Consider the following 14,125-nt stretch of genomic DNA (forward strand, 5'->3'; position numbering starts at 1 on the left):
CTGCAAACAACCGGTTTTTCTGGACCATTCCAATTTGCCTCATAACTATAGGGGTGCATCTGCAATATTACATTGACCGCGAAAGTAGCAACGGCAAAAATACACATTCGTGCATCAACACGGGCATGCCCGCAGACGGCGTATAAAATTGCATGCCGATTACACAAAGAGAACCCAGTGTTTTGACTGCGAACACGAAAAAACGACTCTTCACAACACTCCGTCCGGAGGTCCTGACCTCCTTCACGGAGTAATAAAAGATAAAAGATGATAAAACTACAATCATCTAAGGAGAAATAGGATAAACCGTTAATTTTTTTATTAACCAAAAAGAGGAAAACCTTAAATCTTAGAGTGCTAACTACATGCACATGTACTATCAAGGAGCTAGAATGTAGATTTTAAGCTCCTTGCTACTATACACCAAATTCAGTACCAAATTGTCGTTAAAAGTTATCCAATGAGAGAAGACTTACACGCATTGATATCCGTCCCTGCAATCCGTGTAGGCACAGGGGTCAACAAAACAGTTCACCATGAACTCCCCGTTAGGACAATGGTTGGACCCAGCTGTAGGGACAAAACTATGTTAAACTTTCTTGTACTAGGGATCGTCCAGAAATACCACATTGAATTAAACGAAATGTATTTCAGACTAAGGAAGTCTCTCATTATTCTATATTATGGAGGTATGAGTTCTTAGCTTTATCGTTTTACAATAAAATATATATATGTACTGCTGATAATATTGTTTGCTAGTGTCATCATCTATCAAACGATAATATTTGTCTATGGCGCCAACTGGCCATGTTCTCATGACGTCATGATTGTATGACGTCAAGCCATAAGGCAAAAAATATGTGAAAACTTGCTCGCACAGTATACGTACAGACAACGAATCGGCAACGAAATTACAGTACTATGCATGTGTTTTTGACTAACTCACTCTCTCACTCAAGACCGCTCTTTTCTGCAGACTAAATAATAATCACTGTCATATATATAAAATTATATTCAAAGAAGAGGTTGCCGGCTTGTATCAATATGTAAGATACGGACTGTGGCAGAGCATATGGAAAGAAAACTAAACTAACGTTAGGTATGGCGTCATGAGTTTGGTACTTTGTATATTTTAGGAAACAAGTGCGAAGAAAGTTGGATTAACTCTCCATACAATAATACTTATTTCCTTGCCTAAAGTAGGTCTAGTAAAGAGAGTAACAAGAAACACTTGTTTTCAAATAATTTCCAACTGCGCTGCTGTTTAGCAGTTATGACGTGGACACATTTAACGTAGGTCATCGTGCAAGTTTGCAAAATCGTAGAATTTTCAAGTACGCTGTAATAGAATCAACCACCTCCGATATGCGACATACATTTTTGACCATTAAAACATATTACAGGACGCATGTACGACTATCCCAAGATTCCGTTAATGATCGCACGACAATCCTACGGCGTCATACGACCCTTAATTACAAACTTTCTTCAAAGCGAAAATCTGTTCTCACCGATGGAGACCCCGAGAGATGCCCCAACCACGCAGGAAAACACAAAAATCACCAACAACTTCATGACTAAATGTGCTGTCGTCTTGCTCAAAAGAAGGATGGACGAAGTAAAATTTCGTGTGAACGATTCTTTGTTTAAAGACTCATGTGACTATTGTTTACAAAACACACTTCCGATTAAATAGTTCGATTGTCGGCCCGAGGATGGTTTAACGTTTAAACGTTGCCTTGGACTTTTAAAATACCACATAAGAGGGGGAAAATTGTAGCTTCAGTACTAGGATTTACAAGTACAATGTAGTAACGTCATGCTATCAACATCAGAGAATACTGCGAAATAAAACCACGCTTTGACTTGGCGATGGTATGTGTTCCCGGAACTCTAGTATTAATTAATCAGGCCAGGTCGTTTTGCACACCTGTCTAGAAAATGTAGCCTCTACCAGGCTTCTGGAGGCGGTAGAAAGAATAGAAATTGGCCAAATAGCCGAGATAACATTCCAGGGGAGTTGGTCAGCTAGACGGTACAATTTTCCCCACCCGAACTGTACTCTCTAGCGGACCAAATCCCCTGGAATATTATCTCTCTATTTGGAAAATTTCTAGCCTTTTCATGATCAGCCGCCTCCCGAAGCCTGGTAGAGGCTAAAGAAAAAGCACATGCTTGGCATGGTCTGTCTAAAATGGCGTATTTGTAGGACGGGCCGCTCTGGGATGTTAATTTTTTTTTGCAATTTTTCGGGTACTTTTGAGAGTTTTTGTCGGTAGAGCGGCTTTCTAAAGTCTAAGGCAGAACGTCGGAAAGTTTTCGCTGTAGGATTATTGTCAATCTCGTGGTGTTTTGAGGAGAGAATGCAGATTTCCTGACCTGGTGAATTTTCGAGAAGACAACCGTCAAAATGGAGAGACAGTTCGGGGGAGAAATGCCTGGCCGGTTTGAGAGATGACTTGGCTCATGCAGGTAAAAAAAAAACAACTAAGTACTCTAGTATTTAACTGGCGTTATTCTGTAGCAACTAGTAAAAACATGTCATTCAACAAGTTATTTCAGTACGAAATGGCGTGGTTCTGTATACGTAATTTTCCAAGAGACCATTCCTGATTTATTAAGATAGACTTTGAAAGAATTTTGAAAGATTTTCCCATGGTTTTGCTGCGCTCAAGTTGCACATTTTCCATGTGCGGTGTGGTTGTAGAATATAAACTATATTTTTAAGTGCATTTTTGAAAGGAATGCGCTAACAAAAAAAAGATTTTGTTTTTCTCCGCGTGGTTCAAAACACCTATTGGAATGTGCACGTGGGTCCTTAAAGTTTCAAGTTAGGCCCAAGTAATTTTTAAGGATGCCATCAGCGCGCATTAATTTTCGCCTGATTTTGGACCAAAAAGAAGAAATTTTGTTGCCCTCTGACAGTGGTCAACATGCCGAAAATGGGCAAAGATGTCTGTTACCATGCCCGAACGTGAATGGCAGATAACTATGAAGACAGGAGACAAGAAAAGGCTCTGATTCAATGTTTTGTTTTTTACTTTAATGCAGTGATATGTGATGCTGGCTGTGTATATGTGATGTTCCCACTGAATCAAAACCATTTGTACAATGATTGAGTCAAAATTTTAAAATGTAGGAACCTTGTTTTTTTGGTCTGCCTTGTTTTTTTTGCCCGCTAGCATTAGATTTGGAGTCTGCGGAGGATGTCATCCATAAAATTTACTAGCTGTGGCCTTATATATCCTTTACCTTTAAGTTAGCATTTAGTAAGTTCCTCCCATGCCTACCTGTATATCACCACTCTAATTTTGCTAGTTACTTGCTATTTTGAGACAAACTTTCATAGGGCAGATTAATATAATTTCTAATCTGTAGAGCAACTATACTTGTCTCAGACGAATTCTTAAACTTAATTTATGTTTGGGCATTAAGTCTGGACCACATTTTTCCCACCAGATAAAAGGTGTTCCTGTCCTGATGAGAGTTCTATTCTATATGATATCGATACTGGACAAAGCCCTATCTAGGCATCCTGCCCAGAGTTGTGATGACAGAAGCACCAGGTGATCTCAGATGACTGGATACAGGAGTATCAGGCCAGGTGAGAAATTCTGAATTGTGCATTTTGCCAACCATTTACTTGGTGTTACTAGAGACAAGTGTGTGACATAATTTTGTATAGTTAGGTGGCTGCTGACTGATGCAGTAGTGAGGAATCCTGTCTGAACCTGACAAGACAAATTGGACCAGACCGGATGATTTTGAGACACAAGAGGAATACTAGGATCAGGTAAGAAAATCACTTACAGCTATTTGATGTTATTGGAGACAATTGTGTAACTTGTGATGTCTGTATAGTTAGGATGCTGACTGATGCAGTAGTGAGGACTCCTGTCTGAACCTGACAAGAGAAGATTGGACCAGACCAAATGATTTAAAGACCCCAGATGACTATCAGGTGAGAAAAATCTGAATTCTGCATTTTACCTACAGCTATTTGTTGTTATCTGAGACAAGTGTGTAACAGCTAATGTCTGTATAGTTAGGTGGCTGCTGACTGATGCAGTTGTGAAGACTCCTGTCTGAACCTGACAAGACTGGATTGGACCAGACCAGGTGATTTTGAGACACAAGAGGAATACTAGGATCAGGTAAGAAAAATCCCAATTCTGCATTTTACTTACCATTTACTTGTGTGTGAGACAAGTGTGTAACTTGTAATGTCTGTATAGTTAGGTGTCTGCTGACTGATGCAGTAGTGAGGACTCCTGTCTGAACCTGACAAGAGAAGATTGGACCAGACCACTGATCATTTGAAGAGCCCAGATGACTATCAGGTGAGAAAGTCTCAATTCTGCATTTTACCTACCATTTACTTTGTGTTATTTGAGACAAGTGTGTAACTTCTAATGTCTGTATTGTTAGGTGGCTACTGACTGATCAGATGCAGTAGTGAGGACTCCTGCCCAGGCCAGATGATTTGGACACCGCAGATGAATATCAGGTGAATATGATATCAATTCTTCATTTTATCCATCACTTGTAGGGTGTTATTTGTGACAAGTATGTAACTTGTAATGTCTGTATAGTTAGGTGGCTACTGACTGATGCAGTAGTGAGGACTCCTGTCTGAACCTGACAAAACAGATTGGACCAGACCAGACCAGACCAGACCATGTGATCTGAGGAGCTGAGAGAAAAGAGGATAATTAGGTAACAAAAACATGAATTCTGAATTTCGCCTACTGTTCTCTTGGTATTGTTTGAGACAAGTGTGTAACTTCTACTGTCTGCATAGTTAGGTGGCTGCTGGCTGATGCAGTAGTGAGCAGTAGTGAGGACTCCTGTCTGAACCTGACAAGACTGGATTGGACCAGACCGGACCAGACCAGACCAAAATTTGATTCGAAGATCCAACAGCAAGAAATCAGCATCTGCAGGTGAGACAATGCTTTACAAGATTCATATTGTTGCTTATTATCACTCTGGAACTTTGTCTTAAACTTAACATTTGATAAAAATAACAGCTAACATTATATATATTGAGCATTCATCAACATTTCTAGGAAGAGGCAAAGTAACTGGTCACATGAACATTTATATCATCTTTACTTGGTCACTTATTGCCTTAATTGTTGCCTTAAGTTAATTGTCCTTTTTTATCAGGTGTGTCCTGAGGGTCAGCAGCAGTCCTGATGTTCCTGTCCCGACTGGGAGAAACCTGTGATGATGGACAACTTCTGTCCACGCCAGACCAGATGGCTCCGCAGACCAGTTGACCTGAAGACACAGAGAGAAAAAATTGTACAGGTGAGACAACGCTTCGCAATTTACATGTTATCATTTTTCTCTGAGGCATTTCACAATAGATATTAACAGCTTTCTAGAGCCTAGGATTTTGTACATCTATTGAAGCAAAGGGATCGTCCAATTGTGCTATCTTTAATGGTCATTCAGTGTTGCAATTCAACATTAACAAATCCGTTCATATCGGTAGGTGTGTCCTGATGTTCCTGTCCTTCCTGGGAGAAACCTGTGATGACGGCCGAGTTCTATCCAAACCAGACCGGTTGACTTGAAGACTGGAAAGAAAGACGAGACTTTGACCAGTAAAGCAGTGAGAGAAGACACAGGCTGGGGTGGTTGTGAGTATAGTTTATTTTTGTAACACAACCAAGTACACACACTTGCATACATTTCTATCCTTACCCTCCAACTCGGCTTTGCAGTTTCCTTTCCTAAAGCTTGTTAAACTTGTGACCCTTACTGTCAACTTCCACGGTGGTTAAATTGGGCCAGGTTTGTTCTGACGTAATTTGAAAAAAAATGTTCTGATGTAATTTGAACCAAATGTACGGTGTATTTCAGTTGCGGTCATTTACAGTAAACCTGCGCCTTCAGGCCATTTTTATAAACTATTATGTACTTCATGAGAAAGAAATCCATTTTTTTGCATATACAGTGTATAAACCGTTTTTGGGAAAGTAGACCAATTCTGCCATTTAGGTGTGGACATGTAACAAAGCTATATTGCAAATTTAAACATGTAAGATTACAATCAAGATTGAAATCAACTTGTAGATTGATCAAAATTGAGTTTGAGGGATTCTTTGTAGGGTTGCTAATTGACAAAATTCTTGCGTCCGACTACTTTGAAATGTTTCACAGTTAGCCTAAATTGACTCAAGTAACCTGGTACTTTTCTAAAAGTGCCTAGCAACAGTAAAGAATACCAGACCACCACGCTCATTTCTCTTTTACACCTTCTCACTTAACTTTCTCAATTTGAAATGCTTCACTTTATTCACTTTATCACCCCCATTAAACTCCTTTCGAGCTGCACCCTGTGCTTTTTGGCAGTACCCAATGGCAGACATTGCTTGGCCTCAGTGTGTAGTCACTTGAAAGTCGTGTATAAATACCCTGTACGGCAATGATACACAATCTCATATAGCCTCATAATGCTCTGGCAAATATTCCTGGCCACCTCTCTATAGAGTGGCATCGTACAAATCGCCCAATCTTGAGAACACTTCGTCCAGCTGTTGAATTGTGAGAATCGGTCTGGATTGCTCGAGCTGGCTGAAGTGTTCTCAAGATTGGGCGCAATTTGTACGATGCCACTCCACAGAGAGGTGGCCAGGAATATTTGCCAGAGCATTATCAGGCTTTGTGAGATTGTGTATCGTTGCCGTACAGGGTATTTAGACACGACTTTCGAATGACTACACACCAGGGCCAATCGATGCCCGCCACTGGGTACTGTGCGAATTTCTGCGTACGGCTGGAAAGGTGTTTGATGGACTCCTTTTCTGATGGTTTACTCACAACATCCCTCTTCACTCTTAAGACTTTTTTCCAACGCCTTGCACCTTTCCACCTTTCCCCCTTTCCCTTCCATCCTCTTCCATCCTCTGCTTGCACTTCACCAGTTTTTTTGTGTGCTCCTCTTCCAATGCTTTGGACCTTTTCTTTTCTTTTCTTTCCTTGCCTGCTTCCATGATTTCTGCTGGCTCCCCAAAAAACTTAACAGAAAAATTGTTCATTTCCTGTAGATAAACATCAAATTGCCCCAAAATTGTTGCTTTTGACCTGAAAACTTGCCCAGAAAGTTGGGCTATTTGGGACCGTCAGTTGGATAATTAATTGGATTAAAGTTTTCCCGCCAAAAAACTTAGTATATGGGGATTCTGACCTTTGACCTCTACTCACTTTCTCTGAACACTTAGCCATCCCACTCTTACTAGCTACTTTGAACCAAGTCACACTGTTCCAATGCTTTGCATCTTTACACTTACATGTAACTTCTCCAAACACTTTGTGACACTCATGCCATGTCGGACCAACCTCCCGAAGCACTTAGTTACTTGAGTGAGATTTTTCTGCCAGAATGATTGTCACTACTGGTCAGTGAATGCACAGAAGTTTGCTCCCCTGGGGATGTCTTTGCGGAGACACGGTGTTTCGACACACCAGCATTCTTGTGCAATTCACTGACAGTAGAGTGACGATCATTCTGGCAGAAAAATCTCACTCAAGTAACTAAGTGCTTCGGGAGGTTGGTCCGACATGGCATGAGTGTCACAAAGTGTTTGGAGAAGTTACATGTAAGTGTAAAGATCCAAAGCATTGGAACAGTGTGACTTGGTTCAAAGTAGCTAGTAAGAGTGGGATGGCTAAGTGTTCAGAGAAAGTGAGTAGAGGTCAAAGGTCAGAATCCCCATATACTAAGTTTTTTGGCGGGAAAACTTTAATCCAATTAATTATCTACTTGACAGTCCCAATTATCCTGAGCGTTTTCTGGCAGGCAGGATTTTGGCCAAAAAATTTACACACAATACAAAACAACCAAGTGTTCAGGTGCAAAGTGACAATTTTGGGGGCATTTTGGCATTCCATTCTTTCGTGCCTGACAAAATTAAACTCAAAAGTTGGGAAATTCAAGTGTAAGGGTCCAAAGTGTTGGAAAAGTGTGACATAACGTGTGAGTAACTTAAACTACCAAACCTAGCGTCAAAGGCTGGAGGAGAAAACCTCTGAGCCAGGGTAACAAAAATACACAAAGCCCCTCTCCGTTAGCGTAGTAGGCCTGATGACGGACAAAGTTGTTCGTCAACAATTCTACTACCCAGAGTCGAAGAATGTGTAAGTTTGAACCCTGGGACAGAAGTTCCTCCTCCAGGCTAAGCCCAGGGACAAGAAGTGGAAGGATAGAACATACAGAAAGAGAGGAATTGTGTTTTGTCATGCAGTGATATAAACTCAAACTCTGTTATCACAGTTAACGTACTTGCAACAATTCAAACCTCCCGCACGAAATCAAGGCCTAGTCTCAAACTCATCAAATAAAGTCTGTCAGCGCAAAAAATTGCCGTCAAACTCTACTAGATCAACATGAGACGAGCCCTGAATTTTCCAACAGGAGGTAAGTATTGCTACAAGTCCATCAACAGTGATAACAAAGTCTGGGGTTTATACATGACTTGAAAGAAATCAGCGAAACAAATAAACCTACATTATTTTGTTTTCTCACATTATGCACTCAAAAGGTCTTTTCCTACATTTTCAAGTACATTTTAACAATATCTCTTTTACAACTACCCTTACTTATCTATGCTAGATGTTTTTGCAACAACTTTATAAAGAAATGGACTCTCTGTCTACTGTAACTTTTAGCTACATTACCTAAACTTCCCTGACTTGAATGCTGGCTACATTTCAACTAGAAATGCTAATTGCTTAATGTGTCAACCTTTCATGTCTGTTTAGAAATCAAGACTCGAAATTTATTTTTGGGAATATTTGCACTGGTGCACCCAACCTAAAAATTGGGTGCACCGTATTAAGACAAAATAAGTAGAATGTCAGCAGAAACTAATAATGTTTAAATTCTAAAGAAAAGTACTATGATAATGATTTTATCATTTGTCTGACACTTAGATGGTAAGAATATGCTGTATACTACTATAGGTTTAAGATCTTTACATACGTAAACCAGTGCACCCACAGAGAATACTTGAGTGCACTAACTGTGTGGTGTAGTGGATAGAGCGTCCGACTGTCAAGCAAGGAGACCCAGGTTCAATCCCCAGGGTTGGACCCAGACATGTTCGGACATGCACCCAGACGTTGTGCCCTTGGGAAAGGCATTTAACACGTATTTCCCCCCTGAGTTAGAGGGTTCCTGGGCCCTACTAGGGTTTGGGCTGGCGCTAGGAAGAGCATCCAGCCGTAAAAATCTTGCCTCACTTGTACCTGGTGCAAGCACGTCTAACCCCCGGTTGTGGAAAAATGACAAATTCATTAAAAAAAAAAATAACTGACTAAGGTGCACATACACCCAGTATTTTGGGCCCTGGAAGTGTTTTCAGACATCTCTCACTGTAACTCTATCTACAGTTAAATTTAATGTACAGTATGACTAAGTGTCTAGTTATACATGTACTATCTAAGAACTATCTATGAATTATAATCCACAAGAAAAAATAGATTTTTGTTTCGCTGATTCCATAACTCAATTCCTCCCTTTTAAATATCACACACAGCTTTAACCTGTAGTACATTTCACACTTAAAATAGAAATGTGAACTCTTTCAGAAATAACAACAAATAAATGCAGGGAGGGCCAGTTTCAACAATAGTGTTTGGAACAAAAAATTCAGAGGATCGCAGAGATGCCCTGTCCCAACATTTATTCTTGTCATTTCTAGGGGTCTGCATGGGGGGGTCCCGATCACGTTTTGCACTAACAGTAAATTCCGGAAGGCAGCGGCCACGATTTATTCTATATTCATGCTGACTGGATGCTTAACAGACATACTTTGACTTCGGATTATGCAAATGCAAAATTCTGTTAAGATACTAAAAATCCTGTATTATGCTTCATCCGTGCACGTGCGACGCTTTACCCATAATGCACACTGTCAGATAATATTAAAATCAAAACAACCCGACTTCGCATTACGCAAGTCTAAGGCAAGTGCTTACGCATTGCGATATGCAGACCCCATTTTTGAAAGAGTTCTAAAAATAGAAGCCAACTCACGGTCAAGGTCCGATGTTCTCTTGTCTCGTAAACAGGTGACAGGTCCCTCAGGAACACACACAGGAAAATCCTCCTGGAACAGGTACACAGAATAGCTGACAGATCCTCCGAGAATGGACAGGAACACAGACAGGTCCCACAGCACACACAGGAACATGGCCAGGTACAGTCTCAGCTTCCCATAACCTAGGGTGTAAAAGAAATAAACATTCAGAAAAATCTCATGCCAAATTTGCAATGCACATATACCAACAATACACCAATGTTTACAATATTCACATAACACGCATGACATCATAATATTCACAACATCTGTTATAAAACCTGCTTTGGTTGAGAAAGAGAACATGGAACATTGTTAGTGAGGCAAAAGAAGAGCGAAGAGCACAACAAACTGTGAACATACATGTAGAATATCATAGATATCTCAATCCAAAACAAGAGCACAAAAAACAGTTGTGAACATAGACTACTGACAAAACAACAAAATACATATAGCACAAGATATCACATACTAGTAAGGTATCACAATCTAAATAACAACATCTTATGTTGACATTCCTTAAATGACTATCTTAGGTACAAAAACATCAGAGTCAACAACACATGAAATGCATGTCAAATATCAGTTCATGAAAATTGAAAAACATATCATTATCAAGCTCATAGAGAGTCATACATGTATGCACAAAAATATAACAGTATTTTGGCAATAAAAGAGGTAAACAGCATATCTAAGGTACTCAAAAAGTCAAGTGTTCTGCAAAGGCAATTATAAAACAGTATGATAACAATTTTAAATAATACCAAGTGAGAAATCCTCAAAATTATTACAGAGCAGCTCATATGATGACTTTACCCACGGCACATCCATCTGAAAATATTACATTTCAAAAAATATGGAGTCAAACAAAGTGATAAAGAGCATACATGTATGTACAGTCATGTTACCACAAACATGAAACATGGTTCTAAAAATCACACAGTACATGATGGATAGAATACTCAGAAAGTTTTACAATAAACCACACATTTTTAACACACATCAAGTTCTTCATATAATTTCTGAATACGGCAAAAAAGATATGAGAAAACCATGGGTCATATCGAATACATATGTTATTTACGTATGTATATCAAATAAACCATCATCATCACATGCAAACATGTGTCAATGAAACTTGTCAAGATTTCATTTTTAACAATCATTGAACATATATCATGCAAAATCAACTAATATTAAGATTTATTTACCGCTCAACAACTGGTTAACATGCATAAGAAAAGTCCTGACCTGTTCCAGGCAAGAGACCTGTACCGCCTCTCTTACAGTCCTTTAAACCTCTGGTGGATTCTTGGTGTCTTTTCTACCGACAAATGTACCTTCCTGAGCACTATGTGACATATATATCAATGCCCTGGATATGGTCTTTGATACATAAACAACTCTGTTAGTGTTACCGCCCCCCTCCCCACTCGAACTTACCGGTTGTCTGTCTCCCCTCCTTCCAAATCTATCACCTTGTCCATGTCATCCTCTGCACAAATGGCACTATCGTGTCCCTCCTGTCTGCTCCTGGCCTTGGAACACTTTTGTTTCACATTGAAACGCAGAGAATTCGACCAAAATACACAGGACAACACGCAAAGCTGTTGACGCCAGGGATCACATGTAAGCCATGTAAGAGGGCCTGCATGGGGGTGTGTGATTACGGATTACGAAAAATTTTGGCCGCCGATTACGAATTACGTTAAATTCTAAGAGCTGATTACGAATTTACGCTTTGTAATGTACTGATTACGAATTACGTTGACTTTTGGGGAAGCTACCTACGGATTACGAAGACTAAAAAGGCCTGATTACGCCTTACGAAAAACGCATGCAGGCCCCCATGGCCTCATGTAACGTTACGCATGGTCTAAAAGCGCCCCTCTGCGGTTGGTTTACATAGTGCAGCGTTAAGTCTTGGGGGACAGTTTCCACAACTTATTTTCGAAATTGTCTTTTTGCTTCATCTAATTGAAAGGAGATTTATCTACAACAGTCCTGATGGTATTTACGACAATTTAAAGTACAACTTACCACAAAATCGGGAGTGGTCGTCTTCCTGGGCGGAATTTTCATCAAGCTCGTTCTTTCCTTCCATGCACACTCGCCATCTTGGAACGGCGTGTTCACGCACATGTATTTGCCAGCTGTATGTAAATCATGAGCAAAATTTGAATTTGATAATCAAGTTAACATAAGATTAAGACAGGCCAATAAACAGCCATCACACACGCAGGCCTGAAAACCACGACGATTTGATTATAGCTTTTAATTATCTACAAAACACAACAGATCCGAAAATTTTCTATCCCCATCAATCAACTTTATAAACTTAGGATGGAAACACACCTCAGCAATTTTTCATCAAATGATCTTTGGTTCATCCATTTATCTATTAAATTGCGACAAGAACATTTTCTGGATAGTAGGTGACAACTTACAAACACACTAATTAATTCTAACAAAAGCCATAATCATAACAACACAATTTCAGCTAAAAACATGGGAGGGTAAACCATAACAGGAAACCGCAATTTCGGCCAGGTTTCGGGAATGTTACTACGAAAGACACGCGCTACATAAACTCTTCAACATGTGAATAAACACGGCGGCCCGGTTGTGTTTGGTGCGCGACACGGTAGAATTGGTCGTGGTGGCTTCTTAAGAACCGGAAGAAACTACACAATATATAACTTAGCATTTGAGTCACGTTTTATGGACATGTGTAATGCCACACGGCGTGATCTGCATAAAAATTATCTTATTTGCATGTTCGTGAGATTTAAATGGTACAAATTACCTCATTTGCATGTTCGTGAGACTCAAATGGTTCTGACCGCACAACACAGTATTCATGGGCGAACCCCGTACGGGTACAAAGTAGTGCTGCACAATACTAGAGAAAGGTGCAGAAATTGTTCTGTGCGTGGCATCGAGATGGAACCTGTGGTAAATGTTAGAGGAATACGTCAGTTTTGAGACTGTAAAAGTTGAATTATGGTGCGTGTTCAGTCGGCGTAGATTTGCGCTTTGATACTTGTACTGTAAGTTGTGTACTACTACAGTTACGTCATAGTTACGTCAGCCACAGGTAAATGTGACCCTGCAGTTTGGAACAAATCGCTAGAGGCCACTGCTACACATGTCCATCGGCCAGGTTTCGACGTTTTGCACTCAAGGGAACGACTATTTCATACTCTAACATTTATTAATTACAACAATAGCGATAATCGTAACAACACAATTCCAGCAAAAAATCATAACAGGAAAGCGCAATTTCGGCGGCGTTTTCGGGAATGTTACTACGAAAGGCACGCTACGTTTATTATTCAACATGTGAACAAACATGGCGGCCCGGTTGTGTTTGATGCCGACACGGTACAATTGGTCGTGTTGGCTTCTTATGAACCGGAAGAAACTTCAAAATATATAACTTAGCATTTGAGTCACGTTTTATGGACATGTGTAGCGCCACACGGCGTGATCTTCATAAAAATTATCTCATTTGCATGTTCGTGAGATTTAAATGGTACAAATTACCTCATTTGCATGTTCGTGAGATTTAAATGGTTCCGACCGCACAAGGTCTCGGACCGGAGTTTTTTTTACGATTTTGGATCCGGCGGACACCCTCAGACCGAAGGGCTATAACTCCGCCAAGAAAAGTACGCCGGGAAATCTCATTACATCAGTCAACGGAGGTTTCCAGCCGGCTTCCGATACAATTTTGGTTATTGTCCGTCGACTCTATAATTTGGGTAGAAACTGTAGTTAAACGTAAATTTTGGATACGAAAAATGTAGTTTTTTTGCAGTTTTTTCAACGGACCTGCTTGGAAAAAACGAATTTTCCCAGGCTAACGGCTTATATGCTGAAATAGCTTACTATTTCCTGTTTCTGAAAAACAGAAAAAAAATATAGGTTGTTGCGATAAGTTTTTCGCAAAATCCGGTGACGCGAACCCCTAGAAATTCCACATAGAACGCAGCTATTTGGGTCATCAGGCGACAAACCGCATCACCCTTGCT

General features: G+C 40.1%; 1 protein-coding gene across 1 annotated transcript in view; it reads right to left on the reverse strand.

The window, feature by feature from the left end:
• LOC109468647 (uncharacterized protein K04H4.2-like) overlaps positions 1 to 1,660 on the reverse strand; it is a 3,838-nt gene extending 2,178 nt beyond the window's left edge. Inside the window, exons 1-2 of the mRNA XM_019766968.1 lie at positions 1,512 to 1,660; positions 477 to 570 (exon numbers count right to left, since the gene is read on the reverse strand). Of these exons, the coding sequence (XP_019622527.1) occupies positions 477 to 570; positions 1,512 to 1,575 (158 nt within the window). The 5' untranslated portion in view covers positions 1,576 to 1,660. The remainder of the gene's footprint in view (positions 1 to 476; positions 571 to 1,511) is intronic.
• Between the last annotated feature and the right edge of the window lie 12,465 nt (positions 1,661 to 14,125).

Source organism: Branchiostoma belcheri, unplaced genomic scaffold (assembly GCF_001625305.1).
Source record: "Branchiostoma belcheri isolate BF01 breed outbred unplaced genomic scaffold, Haploidv18h27 scaffold2, whole genome shotgun sequence".
NCBI lineage: Eukaryota > Metazoa > Chordata > Leptocardii > Amphioxiformes > Branchiostomatidae > Branchiostoma > Branchiostoma belcheri.